General features: G+C 40.7%; 2 protein-coding genes across 9 annotated transcripts; one reads left to right on the top strand and one right to left on the bottom strand.

Moving 5' to 3' along the window:
• The first annotated feature begins 85 nt into the window (after window positions 1-85).
• On the top strand, window positions 86-5,347 carry LOC129788983 (peroxisomal acyl-coenzyme A oxidase 3). Of its 5 annotated transcripts, none has more exons than XM_055825545.1 (5): window positions 86-231; window positions 2,175-2,241; window positions 2,319-2,457; window positions 2,775-4,152; window positions 4,219-5,347. In XM_055825545.1, exons 2-5 carry the CDS (start codon window positions 2,228-2,230, stop codon window positions 4,773-4,775), a joined length of 2,088 nt encoding a protein of 695 aa, XP_055681520.1. In that variant the 5' UTR covers window positions 86-231; window positions 2,175-2,227; the 3' UTR covers window positions 4,776-5,347. The 5 variants fall into 5 exon arrangements, with proteins under 5 accessions (XP_055681520.1, XP_055681517.1, XP_055681519.1 ...); XM_055825542.1 differs by lacking the exon at window positions 86-231 and adding an exon at window positions 1,720-1,888; XM_055825544.1 differs by lacking the exon at window positions 86-231 and adding an exon at window positions 1,720-1,945.
• Window positions 5,244-27,186, bottom strand: LOC129788927 (bridge-like lipid transfer protein family member 1). Of its 4 annotated transcripts, none has more exons than XM_055825369.1 (21): window positions 26,397-27,186; window positions 25,911-26,318; window positions 24,336-25,043; window positions 21,815-24,252; window positions 21,559-21,741; window positions 21,356-21,485; window positions 21,080-21,300; window positions 20,109-20,718; window positions 19,767-19,868; window positions 18,904-19,357; window positions 18,707-18,830; window positions 16,808-18,638; window positions 16,411-16,465; window positions 14,062-14,724; window positions 13,512-13,986; window positions 13,169-13,437; window positions 12,871-13,048; window positions 10,245-12,774; window positions 7,099-9,297; window positions 6,245-7,033; window positions 5,244-6,169 (listed from the first exon to the last, which is right to left on the bottom strand). In XM_055825369.1, the coding sequence occupies exons 1-21, from the start codon at window positions 26,496-26,498 to the stop codon at window positions 5,462-5,464; spliced, it is 15,177 nt and encodes a 5,058-aa protein (XP_055681344.1). In that variant the 5' UTR covers window positions 26,499-27,186; the 3' UTR covers window positions 5,244-5,461. The 4 variants fall into 4 exon arrangements, with proteins under 4 accessions (XP_055681344.1, XP_055681342.1, XP_055681343.1 ...); XM_055825367.1 differs by lacking the exon at window positions 16,411-16,465 and adding an exon at window positions 14,928-15,045; XM_055825368.1 differs by lacking the exon at window positions 16,411-16,465 and adding an exon at window positions 14,928-15,045 and having other exon boundaries at window positions 12,871-13,021.

Genomic DNA, 27,186 nt, shown 5'->3' with positions numbered 1-27,186 from the left:
CCTCTAATCAGCTATAACCGATAAGATAGAGAGACATTATTGGAATCAATACTCCTGGCCAGACTCACAATAATTATATCAGTTGAATTCAGTTGTAATTCATCTCGTTGGGTTTTCTTTATAATCATTCTTGTGGAAGCAATCAAATTTTAATTTCCTTTTGGTTTAATTATTTTAACCCTGACTTTTATATTATTTTTTTCTTTTTGTCTTCATTCTACACAATTAAAGGTAAGTTTGGGGTATGTAAATTTAATAAAGTGAGTAGAGAGAACAATTTAAGAACGTATGTGTGTGACATTTTAAAGTCAACAATAGAGCATTATTCACGAAATTTTATTCTTGACTAAATTGAGAACTTTGCAGTAATATTTAGGTAGTTCAACGCTAAGGTTAGCACGGGAGAACTGAATGAATTATTATTATTAACGGACGGAATAATGAGTAAGTGAAGTGAGTAGTTTATGGTAGAATTAATTCCGTATTAATCACGAAGAGCCTCCAAATAAGGAAGAAATATTATAAAAAATTCTAATTCTAATCTTTTTTTATTAATGAAATTTTGGCTTGATTGATGTATGAATCATTTCGTAAAAACCTCAAAACGTAATTGAAAAATCTAAAAGGTGCGTAAAGGATGTTATACACAATATATGGAAAATGTATTGTAAACTGAAACATTTTCTTTTGTTAATAAAAAAATAAATGAAAAGAGAAAGGCCTTTTTGATAAGTTCTAAAATAATTTTATGTTTTTCTCTATCAAAGATAAAATTTTAATTGATTTTATTCAAATTAATCAGTCAGAATTATCAGCGATTCACAGTGATTTTATAGTTAATTGTTTACTAAATGTAGCAATTTGTGAGATAATAAAATGACTATGAAACAACTTTAAAAGCAAGAAGATTTTTTTTACAAATTCTTTATTCAATTAAAATTTGTTTTTGTGGTGATTTTTTTTACAAATCAGATCTCTGTACAGTTTATAATTTGTTTATCATTGTTGGACTATGTAAAAAAGGAAAATAAATTAAATAGATCTTGTAAGGTGATAAGAAAGTGACACGAGACCCTCTGTTTTTAAATATAAAATCAGATCAAGATCAAAGAAGATTTAGAGCTATAAAGTATTAAAATAGTAATTTTGTCTCATTGTCAGATTTAATTAGTTCAAATAAGTGAAAATACGGTTTGGAGTCGAGATTAAAATACTTCTACCAAATCAAGTCAAATTTTACGTCGTTTACACCCCAGATTCAATCATTTAATTTGAAAATAACATATAGTGACGTCATTGTTTGGATTTTTAAACAATCTCCGCAATTTTTTTTAATTGATCGGAAATGATTCTATTTTTTTTTTAGATTTTTTTATTTATTTCTGATCACTCTAAAAAATTACGTATGGCCGGCGATCCGGTGTGTTTCCCCAAATAAAGGTCATTGCCCTCACCGGCTTATGTAGTATCCTTTAAATATTTTAATGAAATTCAAATAAATTGCTTGTATTCCTACAATTACTACTACATACATAAATTTTATCGCTTCATTGTTTAAATATCATTTTTATTACATAAAAAAACAGCACTGGCTCTATTTAATATCACTGTGAAGCATGAGTGTATTTGTTGAAGAGTCATGCTATGTATGCGAGTGAATGTAGGTAATACAAAGAAATACATATGCCCATAAGCTTTTGTATTTTCTAAATATTGCCAGTGTCAAGCACAACGAAGACTGGAGAGCTTCTCATAAGTCTTTGATCCCTCAATCAAAGAGCATAAAGTTTAGAGAGCTAAAGCTTTCATTTTCTTCAAAAGCTACTTTCCCATAAAAAAAACCTAATTAGTTAATCATTACAAAACGCATAAAGTTTCTGCAGAGAGTGTGAGTGACTGGTTCTTGTTAATTTACTACAAAACATTTACGGCGATTGCAAACGATGTGAGACGATAGAAAGCGCCGTCATTGATAAAAAATCAGTGAAACTAAAAATTTTCATTAGTCATTATCGCAATTCTTTTCATCCACACAAGTATTCTACTAATTTTATATGCAAATTCTGTGGTGTCTTTAAACTAACTCTTGTCACCTTCTTGTGTGTGTGGAGTTGTGTGAAAAATCATGGGGAGTATTGTAAGATTTTCTACTACTTTTCGTTCATCTTTTGCAGTTTTTCATAAATCACTGAAGGCTCTAACAGCTAATATCCATTCCTCAGCCACAATGTCCACCAAAAGGTGAGTTAAATATATTTTCTTCTTTTAATTGAAGAGAAGTGATTCTGTATTCTTACCTGATTTTGTCTTTAACGCAGCTCTGACAGCATTTTCGACGATAAGTACATTTTCCCAGACTTCCCAAAGGGTCCTCTTACGGAGTACAGAGATGCTGCAACGTTTGACTGGAAGAAAATGAAATTGATCCTTGAGGATGAAGAAATGCTGCGATATCGTGTAAGTTTCAAGTAAAAATTCCAATTTTGGCGTGAAAAAGTGACCAGATGGATGGAACAATACAGGACAGTTTTACAAAAATTAAACAAATCCATATTTTTAATGAAAATAATAATTATGATTATTAAAAAAAAATATATGTGGGAAAACAGCTAAAAGAATTTCCATGCACGTTAATTAATTAGTTGTCCTGTATGCTAGAACCGTCTGGTTACTTGACCGCAATCTAATCTTCCAGCAGGGCAAAGTTCTCTGTGAATCTTTAATAGCAATATGATTTCTATTGTACTAACTGGAATATGCTAATTTCTCGGTAGTATGGAATATGGAAATTCATGGAGAGTCATCCTCTATTTGCTCATCCATCCGAGACCCTTCCTCTCGATGAGCATCGCCACATTACGACCAAGAGACAATTTATGCTGCATGAGAAGAATTTCTTTACAATGGACAAGTTTATGGAGCGCCCGGAAACAGCTGCGGTGTTTGTATCATCTGTGATTATGTACGAACCTAGTGTTAATGTTAAGTACGGCCTAGCATTTACGATGTTTGCAAATGTGATCCGTACTCTGGGCACGGAGCGCCTGCAGAAGTTTGTGGATGCAAATGAGAAGGGAGAAATAACAGGAGCGTTTGCCCTCACTGAACTCTCTCATGGAACGAACGCACGAGGGATGCGTACTGAGGCCAGATACGATGAGAAGACGCAGGAATTTGTTCTGCACACACCTGACTTTGAAGCCGCAAAATTCTGGGTTGGGAATCTCGGGAAAACCTGCACGCACGCCATTGTCTACGCACAACTCTATGCCAATGGACAGAATCACGGACTCAATGCCTTTCTTGTGCCAATTCGTGATACAAAAACTCTCAAAACTCATCCCGGAGTTATTGCTGGTGATCTTGGGGAGAAGATTTCCCTCAATGGGGTTGACAATGGCTTTGTGATGTTCCACAAGTATAGAATTCCGAGGGAATTTCTCCTCTCCCGCATAGGCGACGTTGACAAAGATGGGAAGTTTGTGGCAAAGATCAAGGATTCGAAGAAGCGAATGGGAGCCTCACTGGGAGCCCTTTCTGGCGGAAGAGTTAGCATTTGTGGAATGGCCAGTACCTACTTAACCAAAGCCATTACAATTGGCATCCGCTACTCAGGGAGCCGCAAGCAATTCGGTCCGGAAAACAGTGATCAGGAATTATCTGTAATTGAGTATCAATCCCAACAATTTCGCCTCTTCCCACACTTGGCTACCGCCTATGCCATCAACATCTTCTCAATGTGGCTCTACATGAGACACGCTGAAAACATTATCCGTGGCTTTATGGGGGAAGATGTGGCTGATCGTGGAATGGAGATTCATGCGCTGTCATCGGCAGCTAAACCCGTTTGCTCGTGGTTTGCACGAGATGGGATTCAGGAGTGCCGAGAAGCATGTGGTGGGCATGGGTATCTCAAAGTAGCACGGCTGGGTGACCTGAGGTCGGACAATGATGCCAATTGTACGTACGAAGGGGAGAATAATGTTCTCGTTCAGCAAGCATCCAATTGGCTTCTCAATGTTCGTCGTCAGGGTTGGGCTGCCTTCCGGGAAGCCTCCCCACTTAATTCTGCATCATTCCTCGTGGACTTTGGTACAATTATCAAGCAGAGATTTGCATGGAATACCCCAGAAGAGGCTATTAAGCCGGAAAGTAAGACTTCAACACCTATTCTAATAAAAATCCTTTGAATTAATACTAAAAACCATTTTTTTTCAGACCTTCTAACAGCGCTCAATTGGTTGTGTGCATGGCAACTGGAGAAGACAGCTAAACGCGTGGAATCCCTGCAGAAGGAGATGAAATCTCCTTTTGAAGTTCGCAATGACTCCCAGTCATTTAACGCAACAACCCTGTCAATTGTCTACGGGCAGAGGATGATCTTCTTTACCTTCTACAATCGTATCCTTGAGATTGATTCTCCACACGAACGTGATGCCCTAATGCGTCTTCTGCAGCTCTTCGGTGCTTCTCTCCTCACGCGACATATGGGAATTCTCTATCAAGGAGGTTTCGCTACGGGACACCTGGCAGCTGAACTTTACGAACAAGGCATCCTAAATCTCTTGCCGCACATAAAGAACGACGCTGTGGGATTTGTGGATGCTCTAGCGCCTCCAGACTTTATTCTCAACTCCCCACTAGGGGCCAGCAATGGTCAAATTTACAAAAACCTCTACACGACAATCATGCAATCCCCACGTGCTCTTGAACGTCCCGAATGGTGGAAGGATGTTATTCATTGGAAGGACTACACTGAAAGCAGTAAATTGTAAGCTTATCAGGAGGGGGAGGATGTTTTTTTTGTTTTCACGGAAATTTAGGAAAATACAGGGTTGATTAGGAAATTTTTAATGAAATTAGAGACAAAGAAAATCTGGGTTTGAGCAGGTTGAAAGAAGAAATTGAAAATGAGGCCGGAATTTTTAGACATTCAATTGATTAGAAATCATTTTTATCGTACCTAAAAGCAAGACAGAAAAACCCAAAAAAAAACCTTAAAAAAAAGGATAAATAAGACTGAAGAAGAACAACTTAATTCAATAAAAAGTATAAACTTTCTGCTAGGCCCAGAAGTAACAAATCACATATTAACCTAAAGTATAGTTACCTAGAATGTATGTAGGAAGAATCGTTGACTGTAGCAATAAGATGGTGCTTGTAAAATAATTATTTTTTTAAATAAAAAAAAGTTGAACCTGGAATGGGGCAAAAAGACTCAAAGAGAGAATGCAAAGTTCTCATTTTCTTTTACTCTGAATATCCCTTTATTTTTATCTTGTAACTATTTATGTATATACCATCACTAAGATCACTATAGATTTCCCTAGAATCTAATACCTACCGCCTAAACCGCTAATGGTGAAGAGTAAAATCTTTGGTATATGATTGGGGTCAAGACGTTTTGTTTTATTTTGTCGATAGAGAGTAAGAAGTTGACGAACTTACGGGAATTTACTTCCTAGTTGTTCTGCACGCGATTCTCCTTGACCATTGAGAGGAGTTGCAGCATCATGAGTGCCTGAAGTTTATCCAGTGGATCCATAAAGCCCCGTTGTAGCCATTTTGGGATTGTGGTGCGGGCATGACTGAATCCCAACTTATTGAGAATGTAATCAATGCCATAGGGCTCAATTGATTTACCCGCCCACGATAGGAGGCGCACCGTTGGCTCCAAATGCCACGTACGGCACACAAAATCACGCCAATCCTTCACAAATGCCTCCATGTCCATCTTATCAATCTTCACTGCCTTATCCTCGGACACTGTAAGATTCGGCTGTTGCTGCATTGACGCCCCATCGGAGCCATTGACCATTGTACCATCGGCATCTGCTGCAGTTCCTGCTGCCAACTTCCCATCGGATCCCATTGAATTCTGCCCTTGGCTTACATTTGAACCACTCGCCGTAGGGACATTCGGTGAAGCTGATCGAGTATAGCCAGCTGCTGCGAGAACCTTCTCCTTCTCCTTGAGGTACGACGTTATGAGATCGTGAAGGAAGAAGAATGCATCGGCGTCCACTGTGACGAAAATATGATCCTCAAATTCCGTAATGAAGCTACATTCAACCACGGGCTTCTCATCTTGACTCGATTCCGGAGTTGCTGCTCCCTGCATGTGCTCCGTCTTGAACTGTAGCCTCAAACTTGGTAGCGCGAAAATCACCTAAATGAATTTTTATTTTAAACTTTTAGCAAAAATTCAAGAAAATTGAACAAGATTTCTCCCTCAAACACTTACCTCACGATTGTGGTTGGGATCTTGACTCTTTGCCTGTGGCCCCCCACCAGCTGCACCCTGACGCACCTTCTCAATGGAATTCGTATTTGGCTCCGGCCTCTCGCGCTCCAACACAGGGAAACGATCAACTGAATCAATTTCCGAATTGGCAAAAGCATAGTGGAACCACTCGTGGAGCGTCTTAAATTGCGGCGGGAAGATAATGTTGCGCGTCATCCGGCAAACTGTTGCCATTGAATGACTCTGTGGCTGTGTCCGTGCACTCATACCCAAGCTGAAGATCAACGTTTGATTTATGTGCACATCCTCCGTATTCTCAATGGGTTGTGCCTCCGTGGCGAAATTTATACATGGATCCCTTAAGCTGAATAATGCCCATGATTTGGATTTAAAATTAATCCCATGGAAGCACGCGAGGGAGATGTTATTCCCATGCAATTCCATTGTTCCCCCGAGAACTGTCCCCTGCCCAGCATCCCCTGCAAATGAGGGTAAATAGAAGCCAAGCACCTGCTTCAGGGGCTTCTGCCAGTGCCTATGATGTCGTGCATCTTGAGCACTTTGATCACGTGGCGTAACAATGCCACTGTCTGTCACGGAAATGGTCCGTTTCTTGAATTGCATTTGACGCCTCTTCAGGCTATTTGTTCTCCCGGAAGCTGTGGTGGAGAAACGCGGTTCAAGGGATGAAAAGACCCTCTTTGACGATTTAAATTGCTGCGAGAAGAATTCTTCTAGTTTATAGAACATTTTTAGGAGATCAGCAGTCGTTGATTTTGAAATTAGCACCTAAAAATAATCAATTATTTCATTAAATTTTAATTTTAATTCCAAATGTAGATTAAATAGTTTACCTGTAATTGATCCCAGCTTAAATCTCCATGAATAAGAATAACAGGAGGCTTCTTTGGCCTTCCATCCACCTCACCATCGCATGAGTTCTCCCATTTATCCTCCAGAGCTGCATTGAGGGAGCTAATTCTCTTCATGAGAACACTCGTACCCATGTAGTCCAGCCTCAGTTCAAGCGCAAGGAATTTAATGCCCATCATGTGATGCGGTTGACATCCAGGCTCCTCCTGAACACGCATATGTGTATCAATTTTACTCAACTCAATCGTCCCACCCACAATGCCACCCTTCGCATCAAGTGTTGAACTCCCCAATCCTATACCAATGTACATATTCTTATGTCCCGTACTCCCAATACTCAGTCTTCCTTCACTGCGGAATGCCTTTGTCAGCCACACCACATTCCCCATGACATTGCCCATATTCATTTGCACATTTAGCTTCTTGAAGTTCACCGCAAAGAGCACGAGAGTCTCCCATGCGGTGACCTGATTGGGTTCCGATGGGGATGTATTGGAATCCAAACTCGATGATTTCTCCATATCCTTGAGCTTCATCCCCTTTGAGACTACGTCATTGTCAAAGTTCAGCCGTAACTTCTCCTTGAGCAGTGGACTCCGCTCTGACGATGATCCTCCAACACTCTTTGTGTACCCTTTGCCCTCATCCGAAGGTGTAAAGTCCAAATCACCCGTACTTGTTTGTTGAACACTGAGATCCCCAAGGAAGAGCCGCCTCACAATGCTGTGCCTGTACCAGGCTTTCGGGAAAGCCAGAATCTCCGTGAGACGTCGCATGTCGTACTTGAAGGATGCACTGCCAATGTCTACGATGGTTGAGAAACGAATAACTGCCCTCTGATCGGATTTCTTCGTTGTCAAGGATTCATAGTTAACTGTTCGGGAGCGTGTGAGGTGAAACTTTACGAATTCCACATTAATACTCAAAGAATCTTTGCGCTCACTGTCAGCAAGTGGTGAGAACTGTGCCTCTTTAATGCCACTCTTCTTCCCACCGTACGGATGGAAGATGTAGACGTTGAAATCCGCCAGGCATCCTGTTACACTCAGGCCACCACCTGAGGTTGTCTTAGCCTCATGTTCAGGACCACTCTCTTGCCTCTTGGAACTGAAGACAATATCCAAGCTGGGCAATTGAAGCATACACTCAACACGTGACACGGGCAGGCAGGAGAATCTAAACGTAGAGGGTTGCATATGAAAGTAAACAATAACATCCACAGGGAATGAGGCATAGGCCACATAGTTTCCCTGCAGAAGATCAATATTGACGGGATTTGATGGTGCAACGAGTGATGTTTTCGGGATTGGTTCGAGTGTTTGCTCGAGAAATTCAAGAATATGCGGCGATATGATTGTCTCCTCGGGGATACTCTGCAGTGTCATCCAGGCAAACAATGAGGCACGTTTCGACCCCAAGCGCCGTCCACTGCTGAATGATTCCGTCGTACTGAGCCGCGGTGATGAATCATCCGGAATGGTTTTCGATTGATAGTTCAGCTTCACATCGAGTCCGGGAATGTGGAAGATTGTCAATTCAGTCAGGAGGGTGTGGTTGGCATTGTAGCGTAGCCGGGATTTGTCTTTATTCCTCCTCGGTGGCACGGGACTCCCCCAATCTGTCCCAGTGCTCCTCTCCCGCTTATGATGACGTGCCCCCGTGAGGAGGGTACTCGTTATCCGATCATCCGGTTCCTTTGTGTACAGCACACACTTTCCGGAATTCACCAATACTTTAATGTCCAATTCAAAGTCCACATTCGGATCTTGCTGCTTCACCGGATGATTTGGGCTCTTCTTCCGCAGCTCCACCTGCTCCCCATCAATGTCCAGCATATGCGGGATTTCCTGCATTGAACTATCATACGATGGCCACTCGAGACCACCGCCATCGTGGAAATTCATCTCCGAATCCGCACTTGGCAGCGATGATTGCCTCATTGTGTCCGTGAACGTGACACGAGGTCCCGTGGGGATGCGCATTTTCAGCGAAGCACTCCTCGATGGTCCCGAATGCGGTGAACTCTGCAAGCTCCCACCATCGCCATCATTGACCTTCTCAGGAAGGTGAATCTCCCCACATTCAAGGAGATCCTCCTTCGTAGGCGATTGAATTACAAATGATCTCGAACGATTTGCCGTCTTCAGCATTGAACGTCGCATTGAAGGACGTTTCCATTTCTAAAAAGATTTCAAATTTTATTTTTTTTTAAATTAAACAAAGTAGTCCCATTTATTGAATTTTTTTTTAAAGAAAATATAGAAAGTTATTTTTTAAGGTGAAATTAATTCGTGATATTGAAAAGAATTTCCTTTTTTTAAAACCCCTTCAGAAGCCTCCCATTTAAATGGCTGAGAAAACAACAAAAATCGATTTGTCCGCTAAAATTGATTGTGATGGTCCTGAAACAAATTGTTCCCTAATACCGGATATTTTTAATTTAACGGATCTTGAGGACAAAGAACTCAACATTCAGATTCGTGCAACAAAATCATCACAAAATCTTCGAGGTTTCTTTTACTTTAACTTGAGACTCCTCTGTATCAGATTTTTCACAAAAAAAAAATGATTTTTCTTTACAGAACCATTATGCCAAAGTGAAGCAATAGAGGAGAAAATAAATAAAATCAATGCGAAATTGGAAGAGATTTATAAGGAGTTGTTGAGGAAGAATTCTCCAATTCACATTGAAGGACAGACAATCTGGATAACTGGCTTCGATGGCGTGGATGGCATTAAAACCATTGATTTGCAGACCATGCAAAAGGCCAGTTGTTCAGGATCAAAAGATCTCGGAGTGTTTTCTAAAGAGAAGAATTTGGAACTTTCTAAATCTCCAGGTAATGCAAAATTCTTAAGAAAATCAAAAAAAAATGTTAATTAAATAAAATTTTTTTCTTCAGAGATTCACGAGAAATCTCATCAAACAATCAGCTCATCGGGAAAAATGCCTCTTGACAGGGAAGTTCTCAGTCAACTAAGATCTGAAAGTTCATCCGGAACAATCGTTCTAGATGGTGAATCCCCGGGCAAAATCCCATCCCAACACACTGATTTATTGGATAAAAAATCTCTGCAGAGTTTTGCATCAAATTAAATATTTTTGTAAATAATAAATTATATTCACCTGAATCATATCGCGTCGGAAGTATTTATAGCAGAGAGCTTGAAGTTCCTGTAGGCGTCTCTCTTCTTGCGCAACAGTCTTGTAGGAAGCTCCAAGGGTACGGAGATCACTGATAATCTTCAACTGTTCATTCATCTCCTTCTCCATCATCAACGAGCGCTTCTTTGTATCAATGGCCGGGTCAAAGACAAATGATGGCAAAGATTCCATTATACTACGTTTTGATTGTGTTGGATCCTCTTCGAATTTATCCTCTGTCTGATCACCTTCATCACTATCGGCACTCTCAACTGTTATCGGTTCATCCTCCTCCGAGCCCGTTAGCATGGTCAATGTGTGCCCAAGGGCTGAGAGTTGCTTCCCAATATTCACATCGAGATGAATATCAACCCCCTCCATTTGCCACGTTACATTGAGAATCCATTTGGCATTCTCAAGGTATTGTTTAGCTGCAATTGTCCGGGAGCACACCTCGTACGTCCCCTCGGAGACAACACAGAGATTCATGATGCTCGAATCATTCATATTTGGCTTCCAATCATCCAGGGAGGTCTCAAAGTCATCGGCAAAGCGCAAACAGAGCCCCACAAAGCGCCCCTTTGACACCAACGATCCCGAATTGCATGCGGAAATGATCGTATTCTCCAACGTTATGACCACAGCTCCATGGGATTCAAAGTCCTGAATTGATCTCTGTCCCCAATTTGTCAGTGGCAAGGGATTCAGGGGCATACAGATTCCCATATCCTCAACAGTCAGCTGGAGGAAGAGTGTGGATAAGTTGGGTGTACTGAGGTGCTGACTCAGCTGGCCAAAGGGAACCTTTTCGAAAACTTGCTGTGTTGCCGTTAAGACTTCCTTATTGAGATTTGCTCGCTTCTCTGCCCAATACTCATAGGCATTCTTGTAATTCAGCCACACGAGGATTGCCTTATCTACTGCCACGGGTTGAATGTAGATCAGTGGACGCTTCAACGTGATCAAGACCAATTCTTTATCATCATTCAGCATCTCATCCTGGAAGGCATTCCTCAGCCCAATTGTTGTATTGAAGAAGGCATACTGCTGGAATTCCGGTTCAGCCTCATCGAACATGACATTCTTTATTATTTGCCCCAATGAGAGATTTAGATCAATTTGGGCTTTACCAAAGAGCTTCGTACTCGATCCTTCTGCAAGATTTTTCACACGATTCGAGAGATGTAGCTCAAGTTGGCCCGTTTCGAAGCGAACCGCTGAATTGCACGGTGTTGTTGCGGTCAATTGAATTTGCTTTACGCGAATATTGAGGGAGAAGAGGATTCTCTTGAGGGATGATCCATTATCGTCGCTTTCCTCCAACCAAAGAGGAACAGGCTTCTCCCCACCATACACCTTCTGCACCACCTCATTGACTTCCTTCATGAAGACCTTCTGCACAAAGACAAGATGATTGAGGAGATCCGTTGTGAGGCATCGCTCAAATACTCCAATTTCAGCTGAAGCTGACACATAACCACCCTGCCGTAGAACCACCCCGTCAATTGGAACATCCTGTGGGGCATTTTCCGGCACATACTCCGCACTTACATGCACCGGGGGCAGTGCAATGGATGCCTCTGATGGCAAATTAGCCTCACTTGCGTGAATCTTCGTTGTGAAACTCAGCGAATGACTCGGGAGGTCAATTGTGAACTTTGCCTTACTTCCCGTCACCCCCGTGGACGACACATGATCCATTTTGTACTGAGCCTGAAGCGATGGCAACAGTGCCGCAGTTACGGATAAACTCTGAAGGATTACATTGAATTGCATCACAAGTGGCTGAATGAGAGCACTCCTACTACTTCCTGCTGCCGCCTTAGAACTCGACATTGGCTTCTTTGCTTGCTTCTCCTTTGCATCACGCGCATGCATTGGGGAATCTGGCTCATCATTCTGCCGTGAAAGTCGTGCAGATGATCTCGTAACACGCAACTCTTGCAGGGTCGACGAGAGTTGCTTTGAGCTTCGTGTCATCATCCCATGCAATGCCACCGGATGCTGTGGAATGTCAATGTTAACGGGTCCAATAGACAGTAAGCCGCTATTCTTGTCCTTTCCGCGCCTCGAAACACTCGAATAGAGTGTCTGACTCTTGCCAACGGTCACCTTCACAACAGTCTGCTGACTCGGCGCAACACCCTCCAGGAGGACAATCATTGCACGACCAATGTGACCTGTGAGGGAGCACTCGAGTACAGCTGGACGTGATTTCTTCCTCCACGTTGCACTACTTTGCAGGGCTGTAATCTCAGCTTCCAATTTCAAGCCACTCAGTGTGGCCAAGAGACGCGTCCGGTGAATTTTTGCCACACCAAACACCACCAACCGTGTCCTTTCATTCGCAACAACTCCCGCAGCTGGTGGAACAGGAGTTCCATTTCCATCAACATCATCCCCACCAGCTGCTCCTTCACCACCGCCACCCCCTCGTTGACTACTCTTCCTCTCAATATTGCTGCGTCGGATTGATTTAAAGTTATCAATTGCATCCGGAGACACGGAGACCCTTTTGAAATTTAAACGGAAATTAGGTTGAAAAATAAATTCAATTCTCCTCATTTTTTTTGTTAAATTGTAAAGAAAAAAAGAATAAATAACATACCTGTGGCACACAGTCTTGGTCTCTGGCATTGTTGCATACAAATTCAGAAGATGGTAAATTGTCTTCCAGCATTTTGGTGTGACTATCGTGTGCTCAATGGTCCCATTTGTAGGCCCCTCGAAGGATGATCGTCCAAATGGAGCTGCATAGTCTACAAAAGCTTCATTCACTAAAGGACCTATTGCAACATATTAAAGTTTCATCGTGAATTTTGACTCAATTTCACCAATTTAGCAAAATAAAAATGAAAATTTCGTTAAAAAAAAATGGAGATTTTGCAAATTTTTATTATATTTACCCCCATAAGTACTCGATGCTGCACCAGTTAGTGAGTATTTTGACTCTACGGGATTCCTCTGAAGTGCCGGATAGGCTTGCTCGAATGTCGAGACGGTGGGGCTTGTTTTAATTGGGGTGGAGACTGTCTCTGTGAGATTTATATATCCCAATTTCCCTTTAACACTCTTACTCGTTGATCGGAGCTTCTGGGCAAAGCTCTGAGGGCGATTGCGTGAACTTGGAGACGGTGTGAGTGGGATAAGAGGCCCCAGGGATGGTAGACGTGTTCTGGGAGACGAAAAAACAATGAAAGAAGTAAATGTTTTGTCCTAAATATTGATTTCTTTTTGTTCCAACATTACCTGCTTATTGAATGTCCAATGGGATAGGATTCATTGAACTTATCATAATGCTCATCCATTATACTGCTATCCAACTGTGAAATGGGCTCATGAATTGAACCCAAAAGGGTTGGATCATTCATTTCTGACGCCAAACTCGATTCATCCTTAATGGGAACACTCCGTTTTCCCGTTTCCGGTTGCTCCCGCAACTCATTCTGAGCTTCCTTAACATTCTGGTACATATTTGTAATTTGATGCAGAAGCCGCAGGAGTGGCATATTGACCTGCTGTGAAATGTAGCGAATGTTGAGGCTGAAATTTATCACTGTACTCGTGTGCTTCTTCAATTGCCCCCGTGAGAGGTACAGGACATTCGGATTGGCATCTTCGGGGAAGCCATCGGCCATTTTGAGTACTTCAATTTCAACTCCAACACGCTCACAGAGAAATGCCGGTGTTTCCGGTGGCATTGTCAGTACAAACTTGCCGTTGGCTGAAAAGTTATTAAAAAAATGCTTCGTTATTGCTTTTCTGTGGAGAAAATTTGAAAATCTTGAGAAAAATTTACATTTCTTGCCAATTTTAGCTTTAGGCTTCTTATCTCCAGCTTCAGAGACAACAATATCAATCCTCAATGTATCAAATGACCCAACGAGAGAGAGATTTGTTCCCAAACTATCCAAGGACACATCAGGATTTGGATTATTGTTCACCATTTGCTGCGGCATGACGCCCAAGCACGACAAGAGTGGCTCAAAGATAAGGTGAGCATCGAGGAGACGAACAGAGTCCTGAACATAGCCATTTGATGACTGTACGACCGTTGTTGTGCCCGTAGGTCGTACAGGCGTTGCCGGACGATCCTGATGACGCTCCCTGTGCTCCTTCTTCTCACTCTCATGCTGCTGCTTCGCCATCCACGAGTACAAGTCCTCTTTGTGATTCGGCGGTGGACTCCAGGCTTTCTCAAGGGAATCCGATGAGCTACAAATTGACGGCAATGAACCATCCCGCAGTGTTCCGTACTCAATCTGTGGCTCCTGCTTCTCCACAAAGCCCGAAATAATTGGGAACATCTGAATACTCGAGTGTCTCGTGGAAGATTGTTGTGTCTTTATTGACTTCTTCCTATTCCCTTTGCCGGACTTCAAACTCGGCGACGTATTTACGGAATCAGACAATTTTGAATTATGCACCGACGTAGCTCCCGCATCATCGGGTAATTTAATAACTGCAAAAGCAAAATCTTTTTTACAAAAAAAAAAAAGAATCACACAACCAACATTTAAAAAAAAAACTTTTAAAAATAAAAAAACAAAGCAATTTTTAATGATTTAATGTACAATGATGGAAAGCAATGAAGGTGATAACAACAACAACAAAAAAGAAAGAGAAAAAGGGATTCTTTTGACATAGATTTTTGTTTTATTTTACCATTGCGATGAGGAACCACACCTTGACCCAGAAGCATTGTACGTTCTGTTTCTTCCGAGTCATTTATAACACCCATTGGATATGTTTCAGTGTCCATATCATCCACATCATCACAATCCTAGAAAAATGTGCAGCGGAAAGGCAAAATAAGCATAAAATGTATAATATCCGGAAGACACAACCCATAGAATTTATGTTTTGTTAGATTCTTTTTACAACATTTTATCGTGTTTTAATTTATTTATTTTTCTTTATTTTTTTTCTTTAAGAAAAAGCCAATTTTGTAGGTTTTTCTTTTTTTTTTGAGAGATTGCAATGTGTTGATTAATAATTTGGTAATAAAACATAAATTATTAAATAAAATCTAAACGAGTAATGTAAGAATAGAACATAAATTTAGGTTGATAAGAAAACATGAATAAATTCCTTTTTTAAATTACTCAGACCATTAACAACAACTAATGAAGAATTAAAAACCATTAAAAAAAAAAGTTCTTTTGTGAATTGGAAAAATGTCGAAAGTTTACAATGAATTCTGTTAAAATGGTTAATGAAGGAAAATGAAAATGACCATCACCTCTACAATTAATTCTAGTTTGGCAGTTGTTTGTTAGAATAAAACATACAATAAATTATGATTAGAATATAGAATGGAAAATTAATTAATAATTTTAAAGAATATTGAGATAAGGAGGCTTTAAATATGTTTTTTATTCAGTTCAAAAGTTAATTTGGTTTGATTAACGTTCTTAAGAAATTATAAGATAAAACATTGGAAAGTTTAAAAAAAAATAGATTTTTTTTTTCCTTAGGAAATGCATTTAAAAGAATAACTCCCATTAAGACCCATATTTTCCTACAAAATGGGAAATATTAGAATTTATATATATATATATATATATATATTCTTTAAGCATTTTTGTAAGATCTTCTTAATTAAACTTTAATTTGTTACAATTTCTTTTATTCTAAACAAGAATATCAAAGAAAATTAAAAAAAAAATATTAATAAAAAAAATTAAACTCTTAAACCCTTTCAAAACATCATTGCAATCTCTTGGTTTTTCTTATTTTCTTTAAATTTGATAAAATAAAATAAATAAAACTGTGACTGTTGGAATGTTGCATAATTCCATTGATTTCGTCACAAATTTCCATTTTTTGCAGATTAATTAGCTTTAATTTCTTTCCCTACTGAATTTTGAAGAAAACAACATCAATGAGTGTTGAAAAATTATAACGTTTTAGTGTTTAGTTGCCAGACAAGAGAAGGGGACAAACATTGAATTTTGATTATATAAAAGTAATTGTAGAGAATAAAATAATTTTTACATTTAACATAAGTTTGTTTTTTTTCCTACCACCAGTTTATAGAGTAAAATATGGCATAATAAACTATGCGGCAGAAGCAACATAGTGGAGGTGGACATGAGATCAATTTCGTAATTTTGAACTTAAATTTTTACAAGTTGTGGCAACTTACCAAAAACTGAATCACTACTATCAATACTCATATTATCATAAGTAAAACTCTCAGTCTGAAAAATCATACATATGGGCAACATTGTAAATCATATTTCTATCATAATTATTTAGTTATGCTTTTTAGTGGCAATATTTATTTAATTTTATTAATATATTTTTTTAATGTTTTAAATATTTTTTCTGTTAATTTTTTTAAACATTGAATTTAGTTTTTTAAGGAAAAAAATCAAAACTGAGTCATTTATAGTTGATTCAAAATCGACATAATAAAAGAATAATAAACAAAAATTTATTTTAAAATATATTCAACAAAATAGTAAGAAAAAAATTTAAATTAACTGACCCGTTTTTGACTTATTTGATTAAAGGTAAAAAGACAAAAAAAAAGTACTCACCTCATCGAGTGGTTGCATGGAGAAAGCCACATTGACGGGTTGGATGAGTTTATTCTTGTATTGATGTTCAAACAACATTGGATTGTACAGAGTATTCTTCCATTGACGACTCAGCACAATCACTCCCTGACGCAAAACATTCAGCTGCGGCAGATCCTGTTGCTTTAGATTCGCTTCAACCTTCTCTACACTTTCCTGCAGAATATATTTCTGCATAATCGTACAGAGTTGGCAACTTGGATCCTCCTGCAGCGTCTTCGAGAGTGGCGTGAGTTTCCTCGAATAGCGACTCTTGGGTGGACGATGGATGCCCTGAACTTCCAGCCCATCGGCCATTAAGCTTGCAGCAACGGCCGTTCGACGCTGATGCATGGCCTTCATCATTGAGACGAGTTTTATTGCAAATCTATTGCTCGGATTCATCCATGCGGTAATTGCGGGTGATGCTGTACTCAGAAGATTCCAATCAAGCCTCGTGTAGTCAATTTTGCGCGTTATTGGCACCCTCGGGGGTGCTGCAAAATTAAACCAAACTGTCTTCAAGTCAATTATGCACGATGATGTCTTCCCATTGTCATTCTTCTTCGCCACAACGGCGGTACTTCCACCCCCAGCTGCGGGTTGTGCCTTTGCCCCACTTCCCTCCTTCCCTGGAGCTTCCTCTTCAACCGTTATCACCGTCTCAGTGGGTTTAGGCTGTGGAACTTGCGGTGTCTTCCCATCTTTGCTCCCACTCTCCTTATCGCGACTCTTATTGAAATCCAATCCCATCATTAATTTCTCTTTTGGTGTACTTGGCTTCGGTGTGAGGGGCTTTTTGCTTATCCCTCCGCCTGAGAGGCGATTTTCACCCAATTTCCCCGTATTCGGTGCGGAATCCGTTGCAGAAGTTGATGCCGGCTGTTGATTTGACTTCTTCGCCAACGCTTGGACTTCCACACTCGTCTCCACCTCTGCAGGTTGCTCCTTGAGGCGATCCTGAGCATTTTCGGACTTTTCAAATTGCGATCGTTTCACAATCTTCACACCAATCCCCTCGAGACCACCCTCAAACATTATAAAGCCCAATCCAAAGGGTTCAAGGGATGGCTCTTCGGGGTACTTTGTGCACTCAAACATGGCACGACTGCGATGCGCCGGAATTGCCGTAACAATTGTCTGATTCTCCTGCAGGGCACACCCTTCATTCTTGAGTCTTCGCAACTGAGCATGAGCCTTCCCAATGTCCAATGTAACCACAAGTTCCTCCAGTTGCTTCTCTGATGTCTCAATCAGAACAGGTTCTCCGGGAACATTATCCGGACGCGATTGCGATGATAAGTGCGCTAGCAGGGCTCGCGTTGTCCCACGAATAATTCCCCCCTTCTTGAGTCCTCCTGATCTCATTGCGGGCTGCGTGAAGGTGTGCATGGACGCCTTGGTTGTCTTTGCAAAGTGGAATCGTGTGGAAATACTGTCAAAGCAGACAACAAGGAGGGATGCACAACTCAAGTCCTGCACATTGTCCAATGCAGCAAATGATATGACTTCCTCAACAACTGAACTCTGAATCATCGATACACTAATCTTCGGCAGTACAACCAAACCCTGAAGCTGCGTTGAGATACTCTCTTCGTAGACATCTGTGAGAACTGGCCCTCCTGGCCCTTGGAGATTTCTCTCAGCTGTTGATCTCTTCGAATTGGAATGTACTTGTGACCAATAGCTGAGAGATTGATCTCTCTTCAGGATATTTGCCGCCTCCACCTTTCTTATGCACGAACCGTGCAAATAATTTATAATTGTTAGAGGGTGAAGCGTGGCAAGTGTGGGTGTTAACGATTCAATCATTCTGAAAATGGGAAAAAGATCTTCTTTGTACTTTGATCAATAAAGAGGAAATTTTAGGGATCTTTATACCTTTGAAGCCCTTCAAGTAAGAGTGGAGTTACCATCACATCAGCTTGACCTTTGCAACGAACCACAACGGAATTTCTTGTTGCTGTCTCACCACCCATTGGGCTGATAAACTCATTTTCTTCACCTTTTATTTCATCAAAGGAACATAATTAGAATTTTTAATAAAAAATCTTTAAAAAAAATAACATTTAACTTACTTTCTTTATGCTTCTCCTGCTCGTCATTCTTGATCATAATTGATGGATCCCATGGATGAGATTTGGGCAAGCCAGAGCTCGATGGTAAAGTAGAGCTCGTGGCTGGATCACTTCTTGTGAGAATTCTCACTTCGCGCCAATTGGAACAGGTGTCAAAGTGTGGCACCATCTTCCCACCAATGTACACCAGACCACCGTCTTCATTTTGCTGGAAAAGCGGCATTGAGAAGGAATCCGCCCCGTAGGGCAGTGAACAGTGGGACCAATTGGTGCAGCGCACTTGAGCCAAATGCGTCACATAGCTGGCCATCAGGAGGGGTGAATCCACAATGGGACGATTAACTTGCATGTGCAAATTCACAAGAGTTATATCCTCCTGCGACGACAGAGCCGATATGAAGGATGTCGAGGAGAGTGATGGGGAATCACTTGAGGATTCCTGTGAGTCCATATGCTGAAAAAAATTCTATTTAATTCCTCATTTCCACTCATTTAATCGTCACCACTAAAATATCTTTTCTTTTTTTTCTATAATTTTTATTTCATTATTAAAAATCTAAATGAATGTAAAAAGAATGTTTGGAAAATAAAATTAAAAAAGAAAATAGAAATGAAAAGAAAATGAAGCAATGGATTGTAAAGGATTTTTATGTACAAAATGCAATTTGATGGTGATTAAAATTAGGGCACAAAAATACAAGAAATAAAACAAAACCAAAAACCAAAGCATTTAATTTTTTTTTTGCTTTTCACTACATCGACTACGCAGTCTCACACTCTCAATGCATTTTTTTTCTTTCCCTTGCAAAAGGGAGAGCTTTTGGGAGTTGTTGTTGTTGTTTTTTTTTAAATCTTTTACTCACATCATACACTGGTTTAAAGTGACGAAATTCTGGTCTTGGTGAAATATTGCTAAATTTTCGAAGTGGTGTGGCAAGACCGTGAATTCTTCTCTCGTCTCCGGTCTATGTGTGTACACATTAAAAGGAAATTAATGGATTTATAATGCTTTGCACGTTTGTTGCGTGAATGTTAAAAATATGATTTATTGAAATAAATGATTTTGGCATGCAATGAATTGTTTGTTTTTTCAACTTCTCTTTCTAAACTAAAAGTGAATTTTTTCCCCACAAAAATTATATCTTTGACTACAACCCTCCTTTAAAGGACAAAAAATAATAATAAAGAGTTAAAGGTAAACTTACAAATTCAGCCGTACTCTGTGGCCTCTTGGGTAAACTTCGATGCTCAGGGGTATTTATTTCATAATCACTACGATGAGTTGAGAGTTTACTATCCAAATCATTCTGCCCACCAATACTGAGATCCGATGCAAATCTCTTCTTTGGCACATGCATCACAATATCCGCCGTCTTGAGGCTGGAGCTACGTGATGCGTGAATATCTTCATCGGCTGAGAAGAAGGCCTCAGAGGGATTTTCCGATGTCAGCGAGATTGTTCGCTGAACTTCACGATTTATGGCTTCTTCGGAAATAATGTGCGGACTCAGTGATTGCTCCGAATCCGACTGAAGGGGATGCTGTGGCGGTGGAGCTGATGAGGACATCTCAACGGATAAATCCAATTCATCAGATGGATGAAAATAGTCAACTGTGAGCCTTGAATCCGACGCACTTGTCTTTGGCGGTGGAATTTGCAAACCCCGCGGGGAGGCTGCGGATAAACGTGATGCAGAGTCCTGCCTTATGGGGCCAGTATGCGACAAACGACCACCATCGCATTGATCACGAGATCTTCCGCCCTTCGATGGGGTGTCAATTAGACGAGCATACGGAACGTCGTGAATATTTTGTCTGGAAAAACATTTTCTTTTCTTAAATTTTATCTTTATTTTAAAAACAGAGTCTTTGTATAGAAAGAGATTTTAAAGAACTTGTAGGCACCATTATACAAGATAATCCTGGCTTTATGGATTGATCTCACCTGGTGATGCCGATATGGTTACTTTTTCCTATCAAGATAAGATATCTCGATAAGAGAGAACCAATATCATCATTTTCTCTTGGCAAATTAAACTTTCTTCAAGCACTAAAATTATGATTTTTCCATCAAAATGTTCTCGAAGTTTAAGGAAATTTGCCAATAACTTAAAGGAGAAATTTGTCTGACTAAAACTCAGACTTCAGGCTATAAAATTATTCAAAATCAACTAACCTTGAATTTGTGTATGAAAACCTCCTGCCTCTGCGCTCCCCGGATAGTGGGGAACCCTTCTCCTTCATCTTGGGCAGTGTCTTTTCATGATAATCCGCACAGGGTTTTATCAACGTACTATTGGGTGATGTATCTGATTTACTAACATAAATACTTTCTTGTTTCTGAACTGGAAGCGGGGATTTTGTATCCACACCATGGCGGGATCCACGAAGATTTGGCTACAAGGAAAACTCGTTAATAAAAACAATAAAATAAAGATTTTTTTTAGCCAACCTTTGAAATGTACTCGTAGCATTCCTGAAGGGTAACCGGCTGTAGGCTATAGGGAGGAGTGTGGAAGACTAATTGCCCTTCATGAAGTAAACTCTGACCAAATCCGTATTCTTTGGGATTTGGGTGAATGCTGCATACAAAATTATTAATAAAAGAATTATTTTTCTCTCTTGAATTTGTAATAATTCATTTGAAAAACTTACTGATATCGTGCAATATTAACGTTGTCGTGTAAATCTTGAGCAGTTGGTTTGAAGAAATTCATCCCATTTCTATTTGATCCAAAGAAAGCACAACCACCGACACAGCCACATTTTGTATTCTCCACATTTATTCCCCAGAGGAACCACAATCTCTTTGACTTTTCATCATGCACCTTCAAGTAGCTAAAAAACAATGAAAATTCATAAATTTTAAATCTTAATCCAAAGAATGAATTTTGAATGAAAAATCCCTCACTTGTGCTGCACCAAATGGAGACAATGCTCAGGAATGGGGAGAGCAGAAGCAGCTTCAATGATAATTGGTCCAAAGGAGACACATCCAACTTCAAGCCAAGGATCCTGATCTACTTCCCGTGCCCTATCCCTTACGGACGAGTAAACAGACGTGAAAGTATCTTCCTTTTCGCGTTTGTAATGATGCTCATTCTCACGCGATCTCCTTGCGTGAAGATCCTCCTTTTCGCGTGATTCCTTCCTGTGAACACCATGATCTCCCTCCTTTTTCCCCTTCACATGCTCCTCACGCTTAAACAGAACATTCAAATCCTCCTTTTTATCCGTCCCCTCTTTTCCGGGATGCTGCTGCTGATTGTAATGCGTCTGAATCTTCGAAGATCTCCCACTACCAGTTGTATTTGTATTGCTGTGAGAATTCCCATTGATGTGCGTGAAATGCCCACCAGTTGAGACAAATTGTCGAATAAGGACGGTCGGGAGGAGTCCCGTGATGCCCGATTTAACTTGCTGCCCATGCAAATTGCACGTGGAAATACGAATGGGTGAGATCCACGTGTGCAGAGCTGTTCCACTCTCAACCAAATAGATATCCATGGCATCAATGGCAACGCGCGTCATGCGGTACTTGATATCCTCACACGATGGACAACGATAGCGTGTATCCTCCTTGGAATGAGGACACAAATTCGACGGGACCCCATGATGGCAGTACCGTAGATTCTTCGAGGGACGCAGTTGATTCTCCGAATCAATTGCCAGCATTAGGAATGTCTCGAGTCCCGTAACAAGGTGGCACATTTGCTGCAGTGTCAACTTCCCGGACAATTTTCCCAATTGCACCTCCAACAGCCATCCATATTCCAGTGTATCCTCATCGAGGGATCTCCCCTCATTGCTGAACATCGCATGCCCACGCACCTGGACGGCTGACAGCAAGAGGTGACCCTGCTTTAGGTGCTTATCCTTTGGGCTTCGTGGCAAATTGTCCGGAATGATGAGAAAGGACGGGCTAACGAGCACCTGAAGCTGTGTCTCCGTGAATGTTTTCGTCATCTCAAAGCCCAATCGTTCAATGAGAATAATCGGACATGGGGGATCATTCTCAGTGCAATTCTTTATTAAATGCGCCTGAATGTCGTGAATTGTCACCGTTACGGTTACCTCAAAGGGACGATAGAGACGTGGATCGAATCTCTTGGGCTTCTCCTCTGTGCCCACACTCACTTCCGACACAGACTTTGTCTGATCATCCTTCGCAATGAGTGTTGCCTTTGTGAGTCCAGAATTTTGTGTTGGACTCGTCTTTATATTTGACATCTCCATATCTGTGAATGTTTGATCCTCCCCAAAGATATTCTCTTTGAGATGAATAAAATTCCGCAGGACAGCCCCATAGGCAAATAGCACCGATGATCCAATTTCCAACTCCACAGTCACCTTATCCGGTGGCAGGGTGGTTGGATCAAATCGTTGATCTGACTGCGTCCACGTGATTACGGGAGATTTACGCAATTTGGGAATTCTCATTGGACTCAGGAGGATCTCCTCCTTCTCAGGCGTCGTAATGTCCGCCTGAGGATCTGGACCAAGAGGCGGAATCGGATGGTAGATATACTGAATGGCAAGGGCAACAATTGGTACGGTCCAGCAGTCAATCCATCCAGCAGTTCGTTGACAGATTCTCCGCCATTTCTTCGTCATCAATTCTGCACGTTTCCGCACATGCCCATCACGCGTGAGTATTCGTGCATTCTCATCCAATCCAATGAGAATGGGCCTACTCGTTGACACCTCCGGGAGGTACAAGCTCAAATCCAAACCCTCACCGTGAATCCAAAACTTGAGCGGCACCGTTGGCGGTAGGAAGTCATCAAATGGCAACGTGAAGCTGAGATCAAAGAGATCCCCGCAGAAAGCAAGATGATGATTCTCCTGATTGGTACTTGAACAATCAATCCAATTGTATTCATTACTCAGCGTTATTAGTTCAAATTCTTTCAGGAGAATTGAGAATTTCCACGTGTAGGGGACAAAGTACAAAATATCAGGCCGTGACTTTGATGCCCAATCCTCAATGAGATCCTGAAAGAAGTCCTTGTGGCTGTACACAACGTACGCCGTGGCCTTTGATCCCGTTAAATTTATATTCCACTCTTGATGATCATTCCAACGCAATGGGTAGTGAACCTTCACGTTGAACTGTAGTGTCTCACATTCACCTAAACTACGGTACTGAAGACTCGTGGTGGCCTCCACAGCACGTGCCCCCAATAGTTGACCCGTTACTTTTGTCGTGAACCCATCTTGGAGTGTTATCCACGGTAAGGTAACCTCCAAGTAGGATCCGGGCCCAGTTATCACATGAACAGCATTCGTTTCCTTATTCTTCGAGAAGAGAATATCAATTGTGGCTCGATCCAGGGTGCTGAGGCTCACCTATGAAGGAATAAAAAAATAATTTTTATTCAAATTCTTTGATTGAAAATTGACCAAAACATAGTAAATTAAATCAAACAAACCTCAAATGTTTGATACTGCCTCCGATCTCCAGGCTTTGGGGGTTGTGTAACTTGCATTGTTTGCCAATCTGGTGGGAAGAAGAATCTGAAAAGGTGATCCCTCTGCCTGTCAGCCCATGGGCCATAGCTGAAATCCGTCCCTTTGCCGCATTTTATATCAATTCCCCACATTGGTGGTGCCGCCTCGACTACATCTCCATTTGCCAGGGTGAGCAGAACTGGCTGTTCTGGCACCACCCCAGCTTCATCCATGTAGAAGTACAGCTCCAACAGATTGGACATCATCACGACAAAACCCTCACCCATGTAGCGAGGTGGCTCATCAACGAGTCCCGTGTATTTGGGACTCGGAGCCAGGAGAACTTTGGCATTCTCCGCCTTTGCCTTGACAAAGTGCATGAAGTGATCAAGCCGCGACACGGCGGGCTTTGTGCTGTACACACAGTGAGCCTCCTCAATGCAAATTGAGAGCGTGGTGGGTGTGAGGCGATTGCCAAAGACAAAGCGACTGGAGCAGATGTCAATTTTAATCACAGGTATCAAGTCTCTCCATGTTGTTGCGGTCATTGCTTCGGGTCGTGGCTTTTTCTTCCTCTCTCGCGCACTCCCCGTCTGCCCCTCGCCGTCTGTTCTATCAGTCGTGAGATTGTGTACATTCATTGCTTGCTCATTTATCTGACTCGCTTCGTCACTCGACATATTTTCCGTCTGAAATCACGTCAAAGACAATTTTTTTTTCATTTGATAATGTTTTGTCCATTCTCTCGGTGCTTCATCCCACGAAATTCATGTGTGATAACACGCAAATTTTTCTTCCTATTTTCTAAGTTTATTTTTTTGCTGTTTTATTCCTTCTCTGTCTATGATACATGAAATTCAACATTACACAGAGTATATAATAAAAGAGAAATCATTTTGGAACTTTCTATTGAGGGACAATAAAATTTTTTTTATTATCTTCCATATCAAACCTCATGTTTCTTTTTTTTGCAATATCATACTCATTGATTGCTGCGGGAAAAAGTACAATTGACGCATAAAATGATTGGTTGATGATAAATAGTGTGAGGTGACGAAATGCTAAAAAATGTTCCTATTTCTCGCCTTTTTTTTCTCTTATTCCCAAATTGATAAGGAATTGAGGGTTTAAATCAGATTTTTTTTTGAGGTCAATTGTTGGGCAGCAACACTATATTTTCATAATCTCTTGAAATTATATTACTTTATCGTGTTTAAAAGCTCTTAAAATGAACATTTAAAAAAAATGAATAAATTGTAATCAATGTGAAAAGTAGAATAAGGTCATTGAGAACTTGAAAGAATTAACAAACATTTTCATTGCACAAAATCCTTAATTAGTTGTTGTTTTTTTAAGACACAAAATGTTTATTGTGCAGGTATTTTTAGGAAGTGGTGAATTCTCTGCACAAATAATCTCACGGAATATCTCAATTCCGTTTATTTTTACGAATGAGAATTTCACTTTAATAATAAACTTTCTCACACACGCAATGAAGGACCTTTTGAAGAAGGAATTAATTTCTAAAAAAAAACGAAAAAAAGGTGAGAACTTACAGGAATAAGGATGGTGGGCTTCAGTCCAAAAGTCTTCTCCAGCTTGGAATAGAGGTCACAGCGATTGTAGACATGCATCTCCAGCCCATTCAGCATAACGGAGAGGCGTGTGTCGGAGTGAGAGAGATCCTCGGAAACATCCTTGGGTACATAGGCTCTCCACCAGCGGAAGATAAAGTACCCATCCTGGATGCGAATTGTGTAGTCGAAGCAAATGTAAACAATATCCCGGAACATAATTTTCCCGGCGAGTGGATTGAGTGTGAGAGAGCCAATCCGGAAGTAGGCTGCCTTAATGAAGAGTCGATTGGCAAGCTTCGTGATGAAGTAACCCATCACGCGTGAGTGATAGAAGGTGATGTAGATGACCCAGATGATGGATGAGAGGAGGGAACACAGAAGCCACACCTAGAAAGTAGATTGAGAAGAAAGGAAAACCCAGATTAGCTTCCACACCAAGGAATGGCGCTTCCGGGAAAGTCTCACCATGTTTGAATCCATCTTTAGATTTTCCAGGGGTTGTGTGTAGTTCCACTGGGCAGCCAGTGGGATACCCAGAAAGTCCGGAAGTTGCGTTTGTGCATCCATTTTCACTATGCAGCTGAATTTTTCAAGCGAAGGTTACACAATGCGACGCCAATGAAGGAAAAATCAATAAATCACAAATAATTCACAGCTCGACACCATTTCTTCCCGTTTCTACGCATTCTAGCAATGCAACAAGCACCAACATTCCTCACAATTCAACTTTTCCCTACTCTTGGGGGAAAAGCCCACTTTCCTGTGGTTAGCACAATCTTATCAACAAAACTTGAGGAGATTATTTTACGACGAATGGTGGCGTCACTCCCTTTTTTCAATCAAAATTTTCCAATCACTTTTTCACACAGATTTTCAGCGATTTTCCGCTGAATTTTACCGTATACGTAGCCTTTTGGGATCCAAGAAGGGAATTATGTTAAATTCCTGCAGGTAAAATCACTTTTTTGGGCATTTTTTCACAAATATTTCACACCAAAAACTTCCTGGTTCCACCACACAAATAGACTTCTTGTGTCAAAACACAAACAGCTGATTGGGCTGATTACAAATTACGTAAATTATTTGATTTTAGGTGATTTCTCAATGAGAATTATTTAATAGGATAGTTTTCCTTTTATCCCTGAATACTGCTGCGACTTGTCTTTCCGGAAAGTGCCCGGAAAAGCTCCCTAAAAGGACGGAAAGAGGAAAATCAAAACAAACTTTCTGCACCAAATAACACACATCCCTTTAA

This window comes from Lutzomyia longipalpis, chromosome 2, assembly GCF_024334085.1.
Source record: "Lutzomyia longipalpis isolate SR_M1_2022 chromosome 2, ASM2433408v1".
Classification (NCBI taxonomy): Eukaryota; Metazoa; Arthropoda; class Insecta; order Diptera; family Psychodidae; genus Lutzomyia; species Lutzomyia longipalpis.
This window is presented reverse-complemented; position numbering and strand designations above follow the sequence as displayed.